This window comes from Aphelocoma coerulescens, chromosome 2 (assembly GCF_041296385.1).
Source record: "Aphelocoma coerulescens isolate FSJ_1873_10779 chromosome 2, UR_Acoe_1.0, whole genome shotgun sequence".
Taxonomy (NCBI): Eukaryota; Metazoa; Chordata; class Aves; order Passeriformes; family Corvidae; genus Aphelocoma; species Aphelocoma coerulescens.
The window spans coordinates 139152211-139177553 of NC_091015.1; the positions used below are offsets into that span (position 1 = coordinate 139152211).

A 25343-nucleotide genomic window follows, 5' to 3' on the forward strand; every position below is an offset into this window, starting at 1 on the left:
CATTTCGTGCACCCTGTAACCTGTTGGTGTCACTGAGGTTTCCTTAGCGGCGCACCCACCACTTTTGTAAAAAGCCACATTTCTTCAGAATTCAGGGTTATTTTCCCAGCCTTTACCCGCGTGCACGCCTGTGGCCGAGGGTGATGCCCTCCCAAAACACCTTTATGCAGCATGTCTCCAATTCTGGCCCCCTCAGTACCAGAGACATGGAGCTCGTGGAGCGGATCCAGCAGAGCGCTACAAAATTGATCAAGGGACTGGAGCATCTCCCTTCGGAGGAAAGACGGACAGTTGAGCCTCTTCAGCCCTGAGAAGAAGCAGCTGAGAGGGGACTTCACCAATGTCTCAGCATCTTAGGGGAGGGTGCCAAGAGGCTGGGGCCAGGCCCTTCCCAGTGATGCCAAGCAATAGGACGAGGCAACAGGCAGAAACTGACACAACAGGAATTTCCACCTGAATATGAGAAAGAACTTTTTTATTGCGTGAGTGCCCACACACTGGAACAGCTTGCCCAGAGAGGTTGTGGATTCTCCCTCTCTGGAGATACTGAGCCGCCTGGATGCAATCCTGTGCCATGTGCTCTAGGATGACCCTGCTTGAGCAGGGAGGTTGGGCCAGATAACCCACTGTGCATTCTGCGGTTCTATGACATGGGAAAAAAGAAAGGGGGAAGCACAAACTCGGCAGCCGCCTAGGCAGCGCCGGCCCGGCCCGGGACTCTGCGGCTGCCCTGCGGAGCTCGCCGGCTCCTCCCGCCGCTCTGCCCAGCTCGGCCAGCCCGGAGCCGCCCCCGGGCCCGCCCCGCCGCCAGGTGCGGTGCCGCCGCCGCCCATGGGCTCAGGAAGTGCTGTCACGGCGTGTGCCGGGCGGGGAGGTTTCTGAGGACCGGGCTGGTCAGACCTTTCCGTCGGCGAGTGCCGAGCCGGGATCGCCGCCATGAGCAAGATCTCCAAGTTCTTCAAGGGGGGCGGCTCGGCTGCCTCCAAGGGCCGCGGGGGTCCCTCGCCGCAGGAGGCGCTGGCCCGGCTGCGAGAGACGGAAGAGATGCTCAGCAAGAAGCAGGAGTACCTGGAGACGCGGATCGAGCGGGAGCTGGCGGTAGCCCGGCAGCACGGCACCAAGAACAAGCGAGGTGAGTGAGGGCTGGGCCCCGCGAGACTAAATCCCGGGGCTGGAGGGACTCGGGTCTCGCCGGGGCTGTGGCTGGGCCGGCTCACCTGGCTCCGCAGGTGTGCAGTGTGATTCGGCTGTGGGCTCCGAGCAAGTGTCACCACACGCGAGGCGGGATGGTGGTTTTGGGTCTTTGGCATCTGTTAGTGTTTAATGAACTGTGGATTCATATAGCGGGATGGGAATTTGTTATTTCTCACAAAATTTAGTGTCTGTGGTTTCCTGTGTGATTCTTCTGTTCGTGCTTTGCACCATAGTTGATGCAGGTATTGGCTGTATACACAGAGGGCAAAGTACTGCTGCTCAACGAGGGGAGGGAATCGCTGTTTAGGGGCTCAGCATTGGCTGGGTGGGTGGAAAAGGGGATGAGGGATGTGAGGATCTCCTGCATATTCATGAATAAATGCACATTATCCCCACTGCTGACAACCGAGGAACAAAGTGATGCAATGATTCGTCCAAATCACGTAAGAAGTATATGTGCAACCAAAAAAAGAATGATAGCTTAGAGCATTAGTGACTGGTCTGGGACACTGTTAGCTACGAAGGAGAGGATGCTAAGGGGTCAGAAGGTCTGGCTCCTGTCTATACTGATGTTGTCGTTCCTGGGAGGCAAATTATGGTAGTCAGTGTCTTGGGGATATACAGACCTCTGAGAAACAAGTTAATTACTTCCTAAAGTCACGTGGAGGCCTATTTGTCTACTCCAAGCTGTATTTTAATTTAAATGCTTCAAAACAGAAGAAGAACATTTTGAATTAAAGATTTGTGATGTAACAAAAAAGTAGGTCTTTTGCCTGCTCTTTCTGTTACTCAATAATTTAGAAAATAATGCCATGTAACTTCAAACTTGTGAGGAGCTGTGTGTTAGAGGTATTTTGGTTAGCCCTCTAATGTATTTGTAATACTTTAGCATTTAATAATTATTAGCAAAAGGCAGTTTAACTAAACTAACTTTTAGTTAGAATGGATTTAAAATCATGGGTCAAGATGGGACAGATTTGAAGGCATGGTCAGGGGGAGTAAAGTCAATTCAGCAGCACAACTGAGCCAGCTGCTCGAGAGCATGGGAGCTGTCAGTGTTGTCCCAGTCCTGCCTTTTCTACTCCCCTGGCTTCAGCTGGAGTGTCTCTTGGTCCCTTGTCGAGATACTGGCACCTCGGTGCTGTCACAGTGAGCTAGTTCAGGAAGGTGATCCAGCTGGAAGCTCATTTGCTATGGGACAAAGTGACCAGGTTGCTCCTGGGGCTGAATTCATTGTGCAAAAGCCTGAGCTGAAGGGCTGGTGCAAGAAAATAGGCTGGTTCCTGTGACTGTAGCAATTCCTGCTTAAATCCAGACACGCTGTTCTGGAATTTCATTCCAAACCTGGTCTATAAACTGGCACATTTGCAGAGAGAAGAAGCATTTCCTGCCTCGCTCCTGCCCTTGTGCTGCTCCCTTCCTTTCCCTTAGCAGAGCTCCCTGAAGGGTGTGTTTCAGAAAGATGGATGTTGTAAAATATTGTGGTTTTCTTTGTCTGGGTTATTTTTTTTACCCAGGATAGTTTAAGTTCCACTTATCCAGTTGACCTGCTGCATGAGTGCTCGTGCACCTGCGAAGGAGAAGGTGGTGCACAAACAGGAATGAGAACTTGTTGGGAAAAGGTGGATCTGCCTCTCCTTTAACTCAGCTGGTTGATGGTGGTTTTAGGTGTGTGTTGGCTTTTTGCTTCAGGCATGCAGCATTTGATATGTGAAGCTTTTCTCCCAGATTGTTGTTTCCACTGCAGTACTCAATATGCAATTGCCCTAGCTTTTTATCTATGATATTGTTCATGGAGTCATATTGCAAACTGGATTGTTGAGCTGATTGTGGTTAAAAATAACTGCCTTTTATTTTGTCATTTGCTAAGGGACCAACAGTTAAGGACAGTAAAGGGGCAAGAGTAGGGCAAAAAGTGCAGTGTGGCAGTTTATTCATGCCAAAAATGGTTCTTAAACCAAAATGGGATAGTCTAAGTACAGCCAGAGGAGAAACAATATAAACTACGTATTTTTAAAATATAACCTTGCTGTGCCAAAGTGCTTAAATTTAGCAGGATAGTCAGTGAACTTAAATCCCCAATAATATGTCTTAATTTGATATGTCAATTGCTTTACAGTTTAATTACTGTTGATTTACATATGACAGCATATTAGCTGGTGTACAGTACTGTATAGCTCAGAGAAAATCTGTGTGAACCGGCATCTATTGTAACATTATGTAAACATACACACAAACAAGAGGATAAAGGTTTTAAATCTCCATTGCCTTGTTGAAGTGAATGTTTCAGAGGGACATCACTGGTAATTTTTAATGTTTTGGTTTTTTTTTTTCTTAATTGAATCTATGTAGAAGCCTATGGAAACTAAAATGGGGCTGTCTGCAACTGGAGCAAGATGTATATAGGGATAGAAAATGCACCAAATTAGCATGATCACACGTGATTTTTTAGGTGCATGAGTCTGAGTCAGTCACACCAACACAAGAGGGAGCAGATTCAAGCACCAGCAATTTCTCATGACTTCATATGACTCTTGAATGTGTTTCATGGGACGTCATTGGGCTTAACTTGAATTAAAAGCTGTGATGCGTCAGCTATGTGATCGATGTGAAACATCGCTGAAATACTCCTGGCTTTTCCTTTATGAAGTCTCTCTGCAGTTCCTGTACGTAATCTGAAATTAGCTATACTTTTGAGCTGATACATTTCCAGCATTCCCCATTAATATCTGATTGTAGCTAGACCACTTCAGGTTTTCTTGTTTGCTGAAGTTCCTCCTGCAGAGGTTATGTCATGAGAAGCAATATTTTTTTCACAGTTAGCTCTGACTTCTAATATCTTTCTTTTTTCTATCTCTTGCTGTACTTTTAGGGGGTATCAGTTTCAGCCAGTGCATGGCTGCCAACTCCATCTACAAATTGGCCTTTCTTCTCCATTATTTTGAAGGATGTAGAGGAAAATTTAAAGAACAGGAAGTGATACTGAATTATTGAGAACTTTGTTTAAAAGGAAATGTGTTTTCTGAAGCAGGCCTGTAATTTTGAAAATAACATATACGTGAATTTGTGTTGTTTCACCCTGGTGTCTTTCACAGATCCTAAAAAAATAAAAAAAAACTTAATAAAAGGAATAAAGTTAAGATAAGTCATCCAGAATAGGATTAAATCTTAACCATAAAGAACCACATAGTATTACTGAGGACAAAACCTATGAAGAAAGTTGGAATAACAGGGAGGGTTTCACAAGTAGATGCTGCTAAAGACATTGTGTGTTACAGTTGGGCAGGGCTTAAGTAGCCGTGTAGCATTCCTTTTCAATGAGTTAGGTGTAACCAGCAGGCTGTTGAAGCCAAACAACGATGTGGTAGTTGTGTGTTACGAGGGATAGGACAGTCATGTCTACGGCAGGCTGTGGGACAGGTTGGGAGTGAGGGTTTCTGGCAGGGACATAAAGGAAAGCCCTTAGTGTGTCTCTGCTCTGTGAGTTACAGTGATTGTTCTCTGACTTTTGTGATCATATTTCAAGTGTCTTACCATGAACTGGAATGCTTGTAACTGGTCCAGCTCATTGTTGTTCTTGATTTAGCTCCTCAGTTGTAACTGCATATGGCTTCCTCCACAAGGCTTTATGCAGTATGAATGTTGATAATGAGCCTAATTAGGGTCCTATGATTTTTGTGGCCTCAGCAGCATTGTCTTCAGTTGTCCCTGGAGTGAGGGAGATCAGAATCTGCAGTCCATCAATCCCTTGCAGGCCTGAGGTGGAGGTTTGTGAACTGTATCCAAGAATGAGATCTGGTATTTTCACAGTGGTGTTATATTTTCTGAAGAAATACTCTTTCCCTACTTCACCAGTTTCCTCATGGGAATTACAAGGATTATTAGACAATCTTTTTATTTCTGCTTCAGAAGATGAGATTATTGATACTTTCTGTATTGATGGGTGTTGGTGGTGGGCTTGACAGGTAAAGGTGGTATGACTGCACTGTTTCTTTTCAATCTGATCTGTCATGGAACCATGAGAAGGGTGCCACAACTCTTCCTGTCATTACTTCTGTTTGTCCTTTTGAAATCTGCATATTCAGTGTGGCCAGGATTCCAATTGCCCAGCTGGCCATTTCTGCTTCCTTAATAAAGTGTCAGCATTGTAGTTACAATGGAAAAGTGCCCTTCTGTATGCTAATAAAAGTAGTTCATTAATATGCAAACTTAAACTGACATCATAGTCTTCTGTTGTTCCAGACACCTTGACTATAAAATAAAAACTCATATTAAAAGCAGTGGTTCCTAATCTATGAGCTGTATCCTGCTTACTGGACTTGGGAGTAGAGGAAATGTGCTAAAGCCCAGCCAACTGCTGAACATTATAAAATTCAGGAGCTGAATTGGCTTCTTTGGAGAACAGCAGAAAAAGTGTATGAGACTGCTTTTGTTTGTTTTTTCATGGAGAAGCCCTCCACCTCTTCCTGAATGAATTGGGGTTAGTTACTCTTGCTTCCTCAGACTTTACCTCTGCTCAGACTCATCTTCCCCAGTCTGTCTTCCTACTTAGAAATCTTTGGAATGGGGAACACCATTTTTCAGTGCCATTCTTAGACCATCAGTGAAGTGAGTTTGTGTTTTCTGCTCAATTTCATTATATTTTAATAGATAATGTTCTTCTCCCGTTTGGTAATTAGAATGTGGGAGCATTATAAAGCAGAAGCATTTCAATCCTGTAAGAGTTGCACAAAAATTTTAAAATGCTTGTAATATGCAGTAGAAAAGCACCAAAAGTTCTTGATACTCTGTGAAACACAGAAAAATAGATTTCTAATAACAAGGAAATTCTCATAGCTATAGGAGCTACTATAGCAAAATACTCTGCAATAAAGGGCATTAATTTAATACAAATCAGGAAAATCGTAGAGTGTGGTGTGAGAATTTATAATGCTTTAGTTGATAAGGAAGGAGTATGAATTAATTTTCTATGAAGTTCTGCTAGTCATGGGTAAAACTAAAGAGAAGGAAGATAATATGTTGCACCACAATAGTTAAGCTGTTTATGAATAGGTGAAGTTATAGAGAGTTTAGCTTCTCCTGTGTTTTCTTGATTTGGGTGTGGTTTAATTAAATGATCTTCAGGATTTTGAAAACAGCTGCTCTGTGTGTAACTGAGGAAATTAATTTTCCCTGTGAGCAGCTAATAGTAACAGCACCATTGCAGAGTCCTATTTCTGAATAACACTGACTAGAAAGACTGCCCCATGGTAGACTCTTGCTCCAGCTGAAGCCTTTCTGCATCAGCTTGTTAGTGCTCCTCAGTCCACAGGGCCTCGGAGTCCTCTCTGGCACAGCTGGTGTTATGCACTGTTTCAGACTGTTATATTTGTCTGGAATCTCTAGCTTCCTAACCTAGGAATCCAGGATCAAATTTGATCCAATGGCAGCTAAGAAAGGAAGTGGCTGGTGTCCTAACTCTACCAATAAGAAGCATAAATAAGTAGGAAAATAATAAGTAGGTAAAGATTGTTTGGGAGTAGATCAAAATTATATATTTTAGAACTGCCAGTGAGAATTTTACAATGCTTACATTTGCTGTGTGCATGACATTATCTGGTGTTCGTGCATCTTCTTCAGAATGTGCATGATCTTTGAACCATCCCCCAAAACCTGGGAAATTCTTGGATTTGAATACCCTGATTAATCTGTTGGGATTGTGGTTTGCTGTCCTGAAATATTTTACTGCCAGTGGTGGAAGGCATCTAAGCCTGTGTGAATGCCTCTCCTTGTGCAGCTCATGATGAGCAATTTTGATCATTAATTGTTGATTCAAGCATTTGTCAAGAAAACATTAATTTTTCTAGTGTGTTGTTACACACCATAAATCTACGTGCCCTCCTTGGGGGGATCCTAATTTAATTTGAAAATTTGTGTACCCCAGTGTCAAGGTTCAGTGTTATTGCACATGGGCAATTATTTGAACAAAATGGCACCAGTAGCTGCTCCTGTTGGTTGAGTTTGGGGGGCTGCAGGGCTGCTGGGGCTTGCAAGCTCTGAATCTCTTTAAAAAATTATATGTAGGAGACAAGGGAAGGGATGGGGGTGTTAATAGCATTGAAAGAAACCAAACAATGAGTTAACTCAGTCTCTTGGTTTCATTTGGTGTTTTTTTTTTTCACCTGGCACATGTGTAGTTTGGAAAGGACTGTCATCAGGAAATGCTTGTGGCAAAATTGTGTGTGTTTCCACACCCTGTGGCCAAGAGAAAGTCCTTTTCTCCTCCTGCTTGACACGTGCATTTATTCTGGTAATGATTTACTCTGGGCAAAGTACGCTGGCCATATCTCAGTGAATATAAAAGACTAATCTTGACAATTGACAAAGATAATGGAGTGTAGCTGGATTTCACTGTGCCCGTGTCTACAAAGTTCTTTATGTTTTCAAATTCTAAGGTTTAAAGATCACATTCCTAAGTGATTGTAAGAAATAGATGAGCTAAAAGCTGGAGAAATTAAAATCCTGCCCTGATCTAACCCTTCTGTCTGGCTGGGCCATTTGGTCTCTCCATTGCACTTCGCAGTTACTGCTGCTGAGACAAAGTTTAGAAAGCACCATTGGTGGAATTGTGGTTATCATGACAGATCTTCATACACTGTCTTCCTTAGGTTTTACTTACATCTTGCAGCTTCTTCTTTTCTTCTTTCTTCTGTTTCCTGCTTTCTGACTACTCTCTGATGGTTTTCTTTTTCCTTCCCATCTTCCCTGCTTTGCCTCTGTGCACAGGATGGAGTTCAAGATCTCCCACAGTGGAGGAAGAAGCTGCTTTTCCTTGTGGCACTAAAAGGAGTTAATCTAAAAGAGGCTTCCCAGCATGTTCATGGAACAGCATGTTGGTGATTAACAGTCTGCTGATCTGGTGTGGTCAAAGTTTGTCTCCCTAGTAAGGTAGGAGGGTGAGAATTATAAGTTCTGCAGGTCAGCTTGGTGCTGAACTACTTGTCCTTGCATTTGCTATGAAAATACACAGTGCACTTTGCCTCTTCCTATTCCAGCTGCATTACAAGCTCTGAAGAGAAAAAAGAGATATGAGAAACAGTTGAATCAAATTGATGGGACACTTTCGACCATTGAGTTCCAGAGAGAGGCATTGGAAAATTCCCACACCAACACAGAAGTGCTCAAGAATATGGGTTATGCTGCACAAGCTATGAAAAAAGTACATGAAAATATGTAAGTGTTTTCTAGTAGCTTCCAAGTTGAACTTACTAACCACTTTCAAATTACTCTATCACTACAGACTGTTGTATCAAGTTAGATAGTTTTGACTTCATTTTTGGTTTGGGCATCCAATGTCAGGAATGCTGTTGGTGCTGTAGTGTTTTATTTGGCAGAAAAATATATTTTCCTAACAATAAATCTAGAAGGAAGGTCACTTAACTAGTGAGATATGTTTTCTTAAGCCTGTCTTGGCAGTGAAGAGTGGCCTCTGTCCCTGGTTTGCCTAGAAGAAAATCTAGCCATAGAAACTAGGTGGACTCTTTTCCTCAGAATCCATAAGCTGGACTGTGAGATTCAAAGTACTAATTAGACCTGACACCCCGTCCTCCCACTGCCCCCCCATAAAAAAGAATTACCTTCTTTTTTGTCATATGTCCTATATTGTTTCAAGGGGTGTTTTTCTGCCTGAACAAACAGAGTTAAATCACAAGGGTTGTTCTGGGAGAAGTAAACAGGAACTGAAACAATAATAAAGTTAACAATAAGGGGAAACCTTTAAATGGGGTACAATTCTGTTAAGTTCCCCCCAGTTCTGGTGAAAGCTTAACATCAAAAAAGATCTATACAATCATAAAATAGTTTGGGTTCAAAGGGACTTTTAGAGATAATCTTGTCCAAACACCCTGCAGTGAATAGGAATATCTTCAACTAGATCAGGTTGCTCAGAGTACATCCAATCTGACCTTGGATGTTTCTGGTGGTGGGGCATCCACCATTTCTGGGCAAACTGTGCTGATGCTTCACCAACCTCATTGTAAAAAACTTCTTCCTTGTATCAAAACTAAATTGCCCCTCTTTTAGTTTAAAGCTATTACCCTCTGTCCTTCACAACAAGCCATGTAAATGTTTATCCCCATCTTTCTTATAAACCCCTGAGTACCGAAAGCCCTGTAAAGATGCTGACCTTGGGGATCTGCCCATGGGCTGTGACTGTCTGATAGAGGTATGAGGAGCACAGAGAGGGAGAGACACTCTGCTGCAGTTTGACTTTTGTTATAATCCCAATGTGGAAGTAGCTGGACTGGGTGTAGGTGAGGAAAATTATTCCCTGTGAATTCTGCTGTTTACAGAGTCATGGGCATAAAAATAAATTAGGGTCTGTTCAGGTGAGTCTGTTCTGTAGGATTTGAATGATACATCTTTAAAAAAATGTTTCCATGTCACCTTGCCAGGGATTTGAACAAAATTGATGATTTGATGCAAGATATCACTGAACAGCAAGATGTTGCCCAGGAAATTTCAGATGCTATCTCAAACCGAGCCACCTTTGGTGATGAGTTTGACGAGGTTAGTACTTCAGGCCTGTAAGTTTTAACTCCATAGTTATTTTGCTGTGCAGTGGTTTGTCTCTCAAAAAGTCTGGATGTTAAATTCCTTGGTTCCAGCTTACCCTATCTAGGACAATTGTATAATTTTAATATAAATACAAAAATTAAATAAAACTATTAATATATAAAATACATAATGTACTAAATAGAAATCTATATATGTAAAAATATAAAAATTATTTTTATTTCTGTATACATTTTAAGAAAAGCATTTTTTACTACACTCCTGTAGTTATTTTTCTCATTTGAGCCACGGAAGAAGGAGGTCACTAAAACATGTAATTTGTACTGCTCCAAGTGGACACTGAAACATATAATTTTTTATTGCTCCAAATAGACATCCATTTGACTAAGTGCATGTCCCTGTGTCATGGACAGGCTGCTGTTCATAATTCTGAATATTTGGACCATTTTTTAAGGTTATTTGTGGTGCTTGGAGATGCAGGTCCTTTCCCTGTTGCCCAGACCCCAGAAGCAGATCCATTTGGTAAAAGTAATACCTGTTGGAGGTAATAAGGTGTCATTCTAGAGCTCTTTTCTTTTGAAATCCCCACAAGGCATTTAGGACCTTCTCAAAATTTGTTGCAGTAGTTTTCATCCAGTGCCCCCAGGTTTGATTTTGTATATCTAAGCAGGATATTATTTATTTCTGATCCAGTCATGGCTGAGGACTCAAAGGTCAAGGATACTCAAATTCTTGTAATCTGTGGAATGCAGAGATGGGTATCAAGCTCAGTATCACAACCAGTTTGGTTTTGTTTTTCAATTTTGTTTCAAAATGACCAAGAACTAAGGATCATTTGAAGAATGGCCTGAATACTCAAACCATTCACTCTATTCCCAACTAATTGGTTCCTATGTGCCCAAATGGACAACAAAGAAAAATATAAATGCTGTATCGCACATATTTGCTTGATTGGGAGGTAGAGGAAGTTCCATTCAGCAGTTCTAATTCATTGAAAGGAAGAATGATTCTTTGTATTTTGTTCCCATTACCTGCTTTCCTGTATTTCTACTTTGAATGTAAATGGACTTTCCAAGAAACATTTAGTCATTACTGGCACAAGGAATGGGATTTGGCCTGAGCTTCAAACAATTGAAAAACATACTGTCCATCCCAAACAGCTGTACAGTGTCTTACTTTTCATCAGTGCTTAACTTTTTTGGAGTCTAGGCTTAGTAAGCATGTTGTAGATTGACCTGGAAGTTCCTAAGAGATACTAGTGGAAACTAATGTGCATTGTTCCTGTTTGGGAAATAAGCCACTGTCGCTTGGGGCATTTGCATAGGTGCCTAATACTGACGGTACTTGGGTAGTAACTGGGAAACCTGGTTTGCAGGCTACTGCAGCTTAAGAGTGCTAGAATCAATGACCTAATTGCTGGGATATAAGGTGGTTTGTGTAGAAGGATGATTTTTTTTTTTTTTGAAGGATGTTTTTTCCATGCTCTTGGATGTATTTTTTCTTCACATGTGTGCCATGGGTGTAAGGAGACCATGGAAGCATGTGATTTCTCCTGCCCCGGACAGGCACAGAAATATAAGGGTTCTTTCTCCCTGGGTTGGGACAGTGCATGTTTGCCTTAAATTATAAAACCATGAGAAAGTAAATCTAGGTATCAAGTTCTGTGGTGGCTATGCACCTATGATTTTAACTTCTACACTGGTGATAAACAAAGTATAAATGTGTAGGCAAAGCCCATTTCAATACCTAGTAGTTCCTACTTTACTACTTTTCTGACGCTTCCCCCAGCCCTCTCCAGTTGTTTTTGCCCATTGTTTCTTTAAAACCTTTTTACCTATGTGGGAAAGGCCCATTTCTCTACAAATATGCAACATTTGGCTTCCTTTCTTTGGGAAACTTCAGCCAAGGAATAGTTCCTTGATTTTTTAAAAAGTGTACAGCCTTTTTATTTTTAGCATTGTATGAGTGGATTAGATCATCTGTCCACATCAGCCTCTGCATCTAAAAGCCCACGAGTGCTGTGTGCTTCAAGAGTGGATAGCAGGACCCAGGAGGACAGTTTTGATTCCAGTGCTGCTTTGAAATCACATATAATCCTGGATTTGTGTGATAAATTATGCTGAAGCATAATGTTTAATGACAGTCTCTGCCTTATAACCAGTGGAAGGTGTTTGCCTTTTAAAATGGGAGAAATGGCACATTAAAGTTAGAATCCATTGAAAAGTACAGGCTCTAGATTTGGAACAAACCTGAGGACAGCAGAGAGGCTTTTTACTCCCATATTTGCCTTTTTGACGTGTATTGTACTGCTGTTAGTTTTGTTTCTAATTTTATTCCTGTTTCTAACTTCCACTGTCTTATTTTCAATGTTCAATTAAGATTTACTGTTATTGTCCATACTTAGTAAAAATTACACTTTTAATATGCTGTTTCCTGATACATCCTTTCAGGTGTAAACTGTTTTTTCAGTAGTACTTTGCTTCATGGTGGTTAAATGTGTCCTTGTGTGTGATCACTGTCTATATTTGTAAATAATGTTTCCCTTGAATTCAGGATGAGCTGATGGCAGAATTAGAAGAACTGGAGCAAGAAGAACTGAACAAAGGAATGAGAGATGTCAGGTTGCCAAGTGTTCCGTCCACATCGCTGCCTTCTCGCCCTGGTAAAATGCCTGCTTGCCATTTTACATTTCTCATGATTAAGCCATGCTGTGAGAGAGGGGAGAGGAAGACAGGGTTTCAGATCTCCATTTAGCTCTTTTTTAACTTTTAAAATGTTATAAATTCCTTTTCCTATTTTTGTATCTGCTTAACAGAAAAAGCAGAGTAGAATTCCATTTTGCTCTATGAAAGCCTTTAGGACCAAATTCTCTGTAGATTTGCAGAGACAAACTTGTGGAACTTGACCTTGCATATATACTGATGAATCTTCTACTGAAATGTAGTAAGATAATTAAGGAATGATCCTTTTTGCCTTTTTTTTTTTGTTGTTTTTGGCAATTAAATCCTTAGCCTCTTTCAATTAGAGTCTGACCTAGATTCAAAATGTTTAGGTCATAAAGATCCAGCTTTGCAGGGTAGTGGTTTGATATTTTCCACTGGTATTTTAATTAAAAATGAAGGAGGCAGCAGGAAGTACCTATTTAAAGACATATTTTCATTCCTTTGCTGTCTTTCTACTGAACAGGCTTATTCCTGGTATTAAGCTGTAGTTTTATTTTTCTGTAGTTCTGCCCTGTTCATTTTGAATTAAGCTTGAGGCAGTTAACTTCTATTACACTTTCTGCCGTCAGTTGAAAGACTTGCTGTGTACTGACATTAGTAAAAGAATATAAATACTTGATGGTAAGGACAGCACACGTGACACAGGTTGTTTATGGTTTCTGCTGCAGAACAGGTTACCTAGACCAGCTTGACACAAATACTGTTATATGTGTTTTGGCAGATGGCACTTAAATCCTGAGAAGCAGTTTAAAATGTTCAGACTGAGACTGTGGCCTCATCTACTGAAGTCAATTGCAGAACAGCTAGTGAAAAAAAAAAGGGATTTAGTGAAAATTCAGTCTGGCCATTTAGGATTTGTTCATACATTGTCTTCCAGATCCAGCTGTGCCAGTTGACATTTTTATTAAACCCAGACCACCTCCATGTGTTTATCACTATTTTAATTTTCTATTTCATCCATCTGTATGGCTGCTTCAGGCAAGATGAGCTGGTTACAATTATATAGTTCAAGGCGCTGAGAAACTGGCTTATGTTTTCTGAAACTTGCTGCTTACTGTTACACAGCAACAGCAAAGTCAGAACAGTTCGATATAATGCTTCGTATTGGAGATGCATGTTGCCCTCCTGATTTTGAAGATGAGGAAACTGCAATGGAGCAAGGCATAGTGACCTTCCCCAGTCACACAGTGAACCAGTGACACTTGCAGAATAGGGACTGAATCTGTGGTCTCCATGTACTTCTCCCACCTTTAGTCCCTGAAGGTGGTAGTTGCAGTCCCCTCAGGACGGCGGCTCCTGGCCCTGCAGCTGCCTCCGGGGGGGGCCGGCTGGCCGCTGTAGAGGTGCACACGTGGGTGTTCCACTGGTGTTTGGAGAGATGCCAGTCCTGATGTGCACAGCCCACAGACAGAGGAGGCAGCCTGAGGTTCAGCCCGGGCTGTTGGGTGTCTAGTTTGCCGGTCAGCAAATGAAGAAGTTTGGGTGAGGTTTTCGTGCAGTGAAGGCAGATGATGAGTGTGAGGAGATTTGCGTACAAAGGGACAAAGTGTGTGTGGGACCTGATACAGAGCTGGGAATTGCTGCTGCTGTGAACGCAGCAGTTAACTGGCATCACCTGAGCAAAGCAAGTTCAGGAACTTCTTTCTCCATTTTAATAAATGACACCACCCATTAAAATGGCGTGAGTTCATTCAGAGACTGCACTTGCATGTACAGAACCTCTCAGCACTGTTTGGAAAGGTAGCGGGATGTGCAGCTGGCCAGGGTAGGTCACTTTTGCCCATTTACATGGTGGTGTGAGAACTGACAGCATTCTTGTGGCCCCTTTCCGGCTGTGAAAACTCTTAGATATCAAATGTTTTTTCTGTGTGAGTCTTTCAGTAGGAATTGCGTCAGACCTATCTTGTGAACTTTAGGGTTCTGTGGGAAATAATGATGGGGCAAAATAGTCACATCTCTTACGAGCTTCATTCCTGCATTACCCATGTTCAGCTTGCTACTCAGTAAATTGGTCTGAGATCATCAAACTGAAGACTATGCAAGCCCTCATGCTAACAGATAGAATGGTTCTGACTGTGACATTAGTTGATGGTTATTGTCTCTTTATCTGCAGCATCGACCAGGAAGAGAGCAGAGGATGAAGATGAAATGAAGAAGCTGGCTGCCTGGGCTTCATAAGAGCATGGTCTTTTTATAACACCAAACATTATATTGCAGATGTAAAGAGCTGTAATGCTGTTTTATAAAAACACTCATTTAGTGTGGTTTTATTTCATACAGGATGGGTTTTTTTATGGCAAATCTTGCTAAGACTAGTGTTACTGCCATATTACAAAAACTAGTTTAAAAACCAGCAAACAAAAGAATTAAGTAGTTGCCTAAACCTTCAGGCATTAATTTTTTTTTCAGCCTCACCAAGAGATTTGTTTTATTATTAGTATCAGTTTTTATTAGGTACTATCTTACAATATCTGTTGGTTTGTAAAACCTGTGTGCCTCACTTGTGCTCAAAGCTGGATTAATTTTTGAAATGAGAAAGTTAAGGAAGTCATCAGGGTCCTATAACTAGAGGGTTATTTGGTTCAGACTATTTAATATTAGCAAAACAGCTTAATACATGTCCTGACTTGCAAGTTCTTTGAGTACAAGAGCTAATAAATATTCATTTGGGCATGAAGATTCGAACAGTCTGCCTAGAACAACTTATGGTGTCCTAGAAGAAACTCTACTGTAGGGTTTTTGAAGTGGGATATGTTATTTGATTTAACTGGCCAAAATGTCCCATGGACTTCTGTAGGTCAACTTGAATTTTATTTTGGACTAGTTCTGACTTGGTTACAGAATTACAGTGATAAAGGAAAGTGAAATGTCTAAGTTCTTACAGATTCCTGACAAACAGTACTCATTTTCATTAACCCTGTCAAAAATTCAGAAGAGATTTTGACCTTCCTTTGTTCTCCTCTATCTTGTCTTTTTAGGGTGCGTCTTTACTTTGTATGATAATACTCATCCTCAAAGGAAATTAGCAACACATTTTTAATTATACCATTTCAAAATAGTTTTAATTTCTGAGCTTTGGTTCTTTTCTCTTACTCAGTTTGTGAGTAGAAATAATACCAGTGTGGTGCATTTGCAGTGCCTTTTTAAACCCTGGTTAAAAGCCGATTCTGGGTTACTTGTAAAGTTGGTGTGTTACTGTCCAACTGACAGCATTTTAGCCTAAGGAAAAAATGCCACTCTTGAGTGCTAAACTACTACATGTATGGAGAAATCGCTGTTCAGATACAAGCCAAAAATTAAACAGGCTGCTTTGTACTAACGAAATTTATTTAATAAGTCTTAAGCTCTATGCTAGTAGCCTGCTGTCAATCACAAGGAGATAGTAAAACACTGTGGAGTTCCTAGGAGTGTAGGAAGCAGAGTCCTTGATCCAGGTTTCTTGTTTTCAAATGAATTTAAATTTAATGATGACCGAACCACCTGGGGAATAATGCTAAACTTCGTTTCTGTGGATCTTCAGCAACAGAAGACTGGCCCCTTCTCCTGCAGGCTTTAGCCTGTGATTTGCTGTGTGTTCAGCTTCAACAGCCTACAATAGCCTTCAGCTTAGTGGATTTTAGGTCAAGCATCAGCAAGTATGTGTTTCTAGATGTGGCCTGCTCAGAACCTTTCAAGTTGAGCCCCATGCATGAAACCTAAAATGTATATCCCCTGTGGAGAGATTGACTTTTTCAGAACTTTCATTCTCTGTGGAGGAATTGGTTTTGGTTTGTATCTGTATGAGAGGTGAATCGAGCCTTGCTACTTTACTTAGGATAATTTTCTTACTGGAAAAAAAACTAGGTGTGTTAATTCTGTGCTAAAATTTGGAGGTATCAAGAAAATTTTCCCTTTTTGTTGAGAGTAGAAAAAGTCTGGAATTATTTAATTTTTGTTTTAAATACAAAATAGAAAAAAGAAAGAAAGAAAGAACTGCCTTAAATTTAAAAATACATTTTGAACTCTCAAGGAGTAGGAAACCAAATACTAACAAAATGCTACTTGGTTTTAATGCTTGCTGAAATTCAGCATGAGATGCTAGCTGAAAGCAGGAATATTTAGTAAAATAGCAAATATTCTAAGTTATTTTGAATCTGTTTGCTAAACTTTCTGGCTTGAATCTTATGTTCCAGGTGTGCAGTTCATGCAGGTCTCTGATTCGGGTACAGAATGTGTTAGTACACACTGGTTGCGTGACCGTGCAACGCTGGCAGTGTGCTTGTGGACACTTCTGGCATTTCTAAATAGCATTTCTTTGCCAACATAGTGCCATAGTTAGCTTGGAAAAGCTGGCTTCTAGCCTCTGTACTTGGTCAAATTAGTAGTTTAACCATGTTTGGCTCTTATGTAGCACTTGGCATATTTGAAGTGCTCTACAACCTAATAGGTGTCTAAGCTTCCATTTTGAAACTAAAGTGACTTGCAGTCTGCTTTGGAAAATATGGGCCTGCTGTTTTTGTGTAAGAACTTTCCTTGTGAACACCCCTCAGAAGAGAGAAGGAAAACCTATAGAAGATCTCCTTTGCAAACCAGTGTTTGACTGCTGGCCTTCAGCAATGTTTTGGCCAGGTGTTGATCCTAAAGAAACTTTGGGTGTCTTCAGCTTATTAATCTCAGACCAAGCACTTTAAAACCAAAATTTTTGGAAGATGAAGAAATGAAGCTGGATATTCAGGTGAGCTGTTCTGAAAGCTTGTGTATAGTGGCTGGTGATCCTGAAGGACAGTCATGTACCAGTTCACAGGCCAGGACGTGTGGTTGGTGAAGTTGTACTCAGAAGCACTATAGTGATGTAATGACAGAAACCAAAAGACACCATGGACTTCCATAACTGGAGTGTTTGTTGCCATTTTTTTTTTGGGACACCAGTTTTCTTCAAAGGCAATGGGGTTGTAGGGATTTAATTCTTAATTCAGCTGAGGGAGTGGCTCTTTCCTGTGTAAATTCAGATAACAGTGGGACAAATGGCTCTTTCTTTTTTGAACATATGTCTCTCTTCATGCCAAGATGGTATTTGTTTAGTGTGTAAGCAGTCGAAAGTGAATCGTGTCAACGTGTTATTGTCAATGTACCCTATTAACTGGAACATATTTTACAGGACTGTGGCAGCAGATGGTGTACTATAACTGACTTCCTTTCTTGTTGCTTATTTATTCTGAGATTGGTTTTTTTTTCTCCTAACAGGCTTAGACATTTTTAACCTGGATTACTTTAAAAAGAGAAACATATATTAACAAAAAGTAAAAAAAAATCATATATGTATATATATACACACTGTAAATAAATATTTTAGTGTCATGTTTGTGTTATATGATTTTATTAAATTTCTTTTCCTATCAGGCAAAATTGTAAGTACCCTCCTTACACTGTCATTAGGATATAGTGCTCTTTTAAAAGATGTGAGAATATTTTGAAAAACATATTTTTGATGTATTAATCTTTCAGCAGCAAGTTAGAATTCAAGAATTCTTTGAAGTTGATTTGGTTTAAAAAAACAACCAATAAAAAACCCCACCCCAGTGTAAGCTGTGGTGTTTGGGCTGCATTCCTTCACACTTAACCATTGTGCTGCAAGAAATTATTCTATTTTAATAGATCCAAAATACCTGCCTCTCCTCCCCTCTGACCCAAAGATCTCATCATTGTTTCACAAATATGTGTTTTTCACTTTCCAGGCCGCATTTGAAAGGAAGAACGATCAGGTCTTTTAAAAATGAAAAAGAAAAAAATATGATAGGCAAGGAAGAAGTGAGACAAATACAAAATGCATTTGTTCATTCATCTTACTAGAATCTCTTTAAAGTCTGTGTGTACAGTGTCTCACCTTTTATGTACACACACATATATTTGCATGTATGTATGAAATGCTGGAGCAGCGATTTAGGACCACCATTCATTATCTGGTGTGGAAGGGTTTCAATTGCTTGGACAGCTTCTCATTTCCTCTTTGTAAATCCTAAGGGTTTTGTCACAAAATGCCAGGGAACTGCTGTGGTACGAGCACTGCTGGCTGTGTCTGCAGCTGTGGGTGGTGGATGAGTGTGTGGGGGAAATACTTAGAAAATCTCACAGTCTTTCATGATATAGTGTTTATATTATTTTAATTATGTCATTTTTTTTTTAGAAACATACGGAGGAAACTTTAGTCTCAAAAATTATTTAGCACCAGGGATTAGCTTGAACATTGTAAGAATTACAAGTAGTATAATCTCATGTAGCTGTCACATTTTCTCACATCCCCATTGCAGAGACTGTGGAAAGACCCACCTTCATAGCACTGTTCAGTCAGGTGTATATTGTAGGAAAAATATAGCTGGTTGATGTGACTTTGATCACAGTTTAAGTGGTTTGTTTTATTACCAGGATGTAATTACCTGGTCACCACTGACCTACTTAGGATCAACATCTGCAATATCTGCAGATAAAACTAGATGATATAGTTCTGAAATGCTAAATGTGCCTAGAAATTTCTGAACAACCTTGTGTACCTAAGATGGCTCTGTCTGGCAGGGTCACACCAGCCCCTCTGCTGCCCTGCTCCCCTCCTCTCCTGCTATAATACACTTGTGTTTACGTGTTTTTCTTGTATGTCTGCTTAGCTGACTTTCCCCCCTGCAACTAGAAGTTTTCTGATAATTCCCTCGTTGCTATTTACTACAGTTGATTGTCATATTCCTTTTTACCAAGACAGACTTTGGGCAAATGCCATCTTGGGGAGTTTGGGCTAATGCCATCTTGGGGGAGTTTGGGCTTGACCCTCACCTAGCCCCTTGCAGCCTATGTTGTCTCAGCAGCCACTGCTACCCAGGCTGTTTTTAGGACTGCAGGGCAGTGTAGGTACCCCTCAGCTGGCTTTCTCAAAGGGCAGGCATCCAATTCTCCTAGGATTGAAAGGCAAGTTGAGGATCTGTGATTTGAGCTAAATTTCATAAAATAGGTGGTAGGCCAGTTGCCTGAGCTGGTGATCTGTTCCCATGGAGGTGATGAGTGTCAGTACCTCCCATTCCCATTGCTGTGACAACAGCTTTCACCACGTGAGTCTCGAGGGGCAGGATTTACATGGACACCCCAACTCTACCCTGAGTTTAGCACCCTTTTCTCAAAAAATTAAACATGCACTTTAGGACTAATGTGAGTGTTCAGATACATTTAATTTATAAACATACCCAGATATCTTAGCTTTACTTTTTACTCAGCTTACTAAAGGGACCTTGGTGCAGCTGCTAAACTAACTAAACTCAGCTGGGACTGCAGATGTATAAGCATGTGCAGGGTTGTTGTGTTACCCTATACCTACCTATTGTCTGTAACCAATGTGTATACAGGGTGTTGCAGTGCCTGGTGCGGCTGCTTTGCTGCCCAGCAGCAGTGGTGAGCTCCAGCAGCAGCAGGGCTGGGGCTCTGCAGACCTCCAGGAGGAGCTCTGGGTTCAGCATACAGCAAGAAACTCCAGCAGGCTGGAAAGGCTGCAGCTTTCTCACAGGACCTGATTTCAGTCTTCCTGCTCATGCTGGAGGAAAAGGCCTGCCTGGAACTGCTGCTCAGAAGCCAGGGGGGAAACCCTCCCACTCTTCCCACTCCTCCCACAAATCCCCTCTTTGCCAGAGCTAAAATGCTCTTTTAAATACTAACCCACCTTCTCAGCTGCTTCTCTGGCTTCTCTCTCTTTTCTTCCCTTCTCCTCTGGCTGCCTTGGCACCCAGCTTTGTTCCCTGCTCGGGACTGATGGAGGAGCTCAGAAGCAGATCTTCATGCAGCACTTCACCAGCCCCCTCTCTACACACTCAGGCCATGGCAAAGAGCTAAGGCCAATCTCAAAGCTTTCAGTTAAAAGTACTCATTTTCAAGAAATTTAATACTGGTTCAGCGATTTGTGCCTTGCAGTGACCAGCTGCAAGCTGGATGTCATTGGAGCACACTGAGGACACTGAACTGCGAGAGGGATTTCTCGGTCAAGTCTGTCTCAGACTCTGGGAGGGTTCAAAGCATGTCTGTCATTGTGAGGTGATGTCAGCACTACTTTGGGTTAGGTGGGAGCATATGGGACATGCCTTTAGGGAGGTATTGCAGCTGCTGGTTTTGAGGCTGCTGATGTCATGTGTAAAATTAATCACTTTGATTTATTGAGGATTTGGATCTTAAAAGGTAAGTTTACCAAGGAGTGGGTTTATTTGGCAGAGAAAGTTCCATCTGAACTGACACCTTCTTATGGCTGTAATGCAGTTGCAGAAGTTTATAGATAAATAGTGTTGGAGAAACTACCTTGCACTTTTCAGGTTAAAACCTTCAGCTCCCAATGCTTTTCAAGCTGTCAGCAAAATATTTTAGTCAATTCTGTTTACTGAGCTAGGGAAAATAAATCCCCCTCTGTGAACCAAGTTCTGGAAAAGGTTTGTAACGGCACTAACCTGAGAACAAATATTATCTGTATTGTAGCACACACTTGTGGTTGAACACAAAGGATTTTATTTTATAAAGAAGACAATAGGAGAAAAAAAATGATGGGGGAAAATGATAACTAGTTGAGACATTAATTTATGTAGCCTGAGAATCTGTCTAGAGCACATATTGTGTCTGAATAAACTGAAATCTGAGTCAACAGCTGCTTCACCGGAGCAGAACATAGAAGCCTCTTTGTTGAGAGAAGAGATCTTGTCCTGTGACCTTTGGATAATCATGAGTCTGGTGTAACGTCATTTGAAAAGTGAAAGATGTTGATCTTTCCGTGGTTTTCTAGATTCAGATCTGAACCTTGTCTCACAGAGGATGCCAGTAGTGAACTACAGCATGCTGACAGCAAAAATAGATAAAAGTAATTATTTGCACATGTTCTGTTTCTCATGTCAACAGCAAAGCTGAGCTGAATTTTTGATTGTTTAATGCTCTTTCTTAATACATTACTTTTCACATTAATTTTGCTGCATTCTTAACTTATCTTTTAATTGCCTGTTTAGGTAGGAACAACTAAGTCAGATCTGACTGGTGTTCTCTGCAGTTATCTTTACAAGAAACTCATTTTTTGGGCTGCTTTTGTACACCTTAGCAGGAGCAATGTCTCTATAGGCACACAAATATCTCACTGAATCTTACTCATTTTTTTGTAAAAGATTACAAAATTCAAATTGCCAAATTCAAATCTAAGCTGATGTTTTTGTTAGGTTTACAATTATCCTACAAGCTATGCTGCAAGATTTCTAAACTGATCCTGCACATCCACACACAAAAAAATAAACTTCTCAGGGCAAGACTTTTTCTAAATGTACAAAGCAGCTGCCATAATCGGGTAGAGCTCTTGCCTGTTGCCTCTGCTTGTCCCTGTAACAGGTGGATTTATCCTGCAGAATGAGGGGGAAATGGAGACCCCCATCACACCACAAACACTCCACCCCATAACCTGGTTACCAGAAATGCCTAGAAAAGAGCCACAGGAAATTCGGGAGGAGAGATCCTGTAGTTTGCCACATGTCAATTGCTTCCTAAGGTACATCCATCTATCTATCTATCGATCGATCGATCTATCTATCTATCTATCTATCTATCTATCTATCTATCTATCTATCTATATCTTTCAGACATGCAAAGCAATAATGAGGTTTTGAAAGGTCAATGTGCAGCATTCTCCCAGTAGGTGCTTGCCAGATGAGCAATGCCTGACAAACCCACATTAACTACCAAACAACCGACCAAGCAGCATTTCATAGTCATCCTCCACATTTCCATAAAACACCTCTGGCAGCTGTGGTTTCTTCTAGATGAAAAGCATTAATTCACATGGGATTGAAAAGACAGAGGCTTGTTTCTCCACCACATGCAAGCATCCTTGTGTGTTCAATTTGAAAGGAATATTATAAATCTAGGAGCAGCGAATAATTTATAAGCAAGGATATATAAACCTACTTGAAATCCAGTTGAGATATCCCAAGACTAAGTTCCTGTATTGTACAGGCAAAAGTCTCACTGGATCAGCAAATCATCTAATTTTAACCTGCTGACAAGTCACAGGGATCAGCAGTAACACTAGGACTGCACCATCTTACTGTGCAATTAGGGTGAATCATGTAATTGCTTTCTTCCTCAGGTTCCTTATTTGCACAGCAGAGGGAAATACAATACCTGTCTCTCAGATACAAAGTGGGGACAAACTTTATTTGGAGAGCACTCTGGTCATCCTCAAGTCAAAGAAGTCCTGAGTATGAATCAGCAAGCCTTTAGGGTCTCCATGAAGAGCTTAAAAGGGCTAAAAAGGGGAAAGGTCTCCATGAAGATCATGTTGAAAACCAGGAAAACATAGGTTGGAGCACTGCTTTTGAAGGCTTAGCAAAGGCTTAAGGTGCAGAACCTGATAACTACTTCCCTTGCAACCGGTGACACTTGGCCACTGCTGAGAGTTGATCCCAGAATCCCATTTATTAGGCCAGTGTTTTAATCAGATGAGCCCCAGCCTCTGCTAGAAGGAAGACCCATGCTGAGAGTTTCTGCACTGTGGGGAGTGATCTCTTCTCTGACACATGCTGCATGTCCCTGTCTCCCAAAGCCGAAGGGTTCAGCTCTGGCTAGCAGTGACTTCTGAGGACTGAAATTAATAATGCAAGTTCAGCACTCCCACATCCATGCCTCCTCTTTCTCCAGAGCCAGGCTGCCCTGCTTTGCAGTTTGCAGTCTTTGCAAGCCATACCAGAATTCAAGCCTGGGCTGGATGCTCTGATATCCTTAATGAGACAGAAAAGGCCCAAGTCATACAAACAGGGGCAGGAAAACAGCGAGGATCTCGGTCAAACACGAGAAATGCATTGAAGACTACTTTTCTCAATGTTGAGTAGAGGTTGAAGGTATAAAAGGACAAAGCAAAGCTTCACCAGTTGAGTTAGAACATCACTAGCTTTCCTGAATTTTAATTTCTGTGTCAGGTGCTGTTCTGTTGCAGACAGACTTCATGTAAAAAAATTCTCATTCTCTTAAGTAAGAATAGCCTACCCATCAGGCTTTCTGACTTACCCAGCTAAGCAAAATTACATTTGAGAACTCAGCCAATTACAGAGCTCCTTCAGCCTTCCTGTTACATGACAGTGAAAAATGCTTGTCTTGGAAACATCCTGCTTGTGCACATCCTGTGCTCTGGGCAGCATCAGTGTTAACTCTGCCTGACCCTTGTAAAACAGGATTCCTCCATCCTAGTATCACTTCATTTTGATGATGCTGGATAAACCTGCAGTTTGGGGCTTTTAATATGCCCACCAGAAGAAAAAAAGATGCTTTGTATATGACATGGGGTTATGCTCAGACAGGTCTCATGACAGCCTTTTCCTGACTCTAGAACAACCATCAAAATAGTTCTGAACTCATCAACCCAAGGAGAAATTGCAAGAGAAACATTTTGCATTCCAGTATAACACTCAGGCTATCCAGCTGGAGAATAATCTGTAAACTGACCAACAGTCACTATTACTCTGAGCATGGCATAAGTTTTTCATTTATTATCTATTACAACATAAGGATACGTTAATCTTTGATTATTTAGCATAAAGGACTGCATTTTCCCTATTTTTCCACTCTTCCGAATCCGCATAGTTGCATCAGAAACAAAAGGTAAGTAAAATCTTGGCAGATCAAAAAGACTGAACAAAAGCCCTGGGCTCTGTGTTTTCTTTGCAATGCACAGCCTGAGGAGGACAGAACACAAAAGGTTGTCCTTTGAAACAAGACTGGGATAAAGGTTAGCTCAGTGAGGCTGGCAAAGAAATGCCAGTGCTATGGTTGAAGGTGGAGAAGGTGTTCCTGAATGGATTACAATTAACACAAAACCTAAACCACTCACAACACAGAAACTAACATTTAGTGGGGGAGAAGCAGTTCTGGTCAACAAATGAGTGAACAAATTTTTATTTTCAAAGGGGAAAAATGCTCAAGTGTAAACTAAGGACAAGGCAATCCCCTCTTTCCCTATCTTTTCTCTCATCTTTGCTCTAGGAGGTTAAGATCCTACGCACTAACAATGTGTTGAAGATCATAAAAATGTAGAACAAGCAACTCCATTGGTCAGTACATTGACTGCTCAGCCAGAGTATAAACTCTGAGAAGAGACATCTTTTGGAGATGGCTGCATTCTCAGTTCTTAGATTCATTATCCGATTCAAACACGGATGTGAGGATACAGCTCAGTTACCCAAGCATCCCCTAAAGCAAGTCCTGTATTTTATAGGAAAAATATGTATCTAGTTTGGAGTGTTGGACTTGTCTAGTAATTGGAATGTTCTGATCTCTCACACAAAGATTTAATTGAAATACAGAAAGAAATAATAGGAAGAAAGACCCCTAAGACCTGGCATTCCATAGCGTATTTCCTATAGGATTCTTCCCTTCCTTGGTGATTTGTGACCATGGTCTATCTATTTATGTTATCTGACACTTCTAAAAAAACCTGATTGCAGCAGCAACTTCAGAATGTAACTTTTTTGAACTCCACCCCTGTCCCCCAGTATGTGTCAGAGCCCACCATAGGCAAAGGAAAAACTCCTCCACAAACCAACCACATGAAATTTCCTATAGAATGCTCTACTCAAAATGAAATTTTTTCTAGTAGAATTGCTGCTCCTTCATAGCTACACTTCAAAAAAGGAATAGAAACTGCCCAGAAAAAAAATCAAATTACTTAGTGTTCTAATGAGATGCAGAGAGTAAAAACAAATCTGAGATTGTCTACCATCTAGAACAGGAGTTTTCCTGGTCCTTTTTCACTTCAGCTGTAAGACCCCAACCCCTTCCCCTGAGAACAAAGATGCTTAACACAAAGAGCAGAGCACAACAGCCCACTGGAAAGTGCACCATGGAGGCTAC

At 41.1% G+C, this 25343-nt stretch overlaps 1 protein-coding gene across 1 annotated transcript; it reads left to right on the plus strand.

Moving 5' to 3' along the window:
• The first annotated feature begins 805 nt into the window (after window positions 1–805).
• On the plus strand, window positions 806–18069 carry CHMP4C (charged multivesicular body protein 4C). The gene is made up of 5 exons (XM_069005010.1): window positions 806–1132; window positions 8229–8406; window positions 9627–9741; window positions 12301–12409; window positions 14584–18069. The coding sequence occupies exons 1-5, from the start codon at window positions 937–939 to the stop codon at window positions 14646–14648; spliced, it is 663 nt and encodes a 220-aa protein (XP_068861111.1). The 5' UTR covers window positions 806–936; the 3' UTR covers window positions 14649–18069.
• Window positions 18070–25343: the final 7274 nt, after the last annotated feature.

Coding starts and splice junctions, on each gene's coding strand:
- CHMP4C (XM_069005010.1), top strand. CDS start 937: ATGAGCAAGATCTCCAAGTTCTTCAAGGGGGGCGGCTCGGCTGCCTCC. Junction 1,133..8,228: donor CGGCACCAAGAACAAGCGAG/GTGAGTGAGGGC, acceptor TTCCTATTCCAG/CTGCATTACAAGCTCTGAAG. Junction 9,742..12,300: donor TTGGTGATGAGTTTGACGAG/GTTAGTACTTCA, acceptor CCTTGAATTCAG/GATGAGCTGATGGCAGAATT.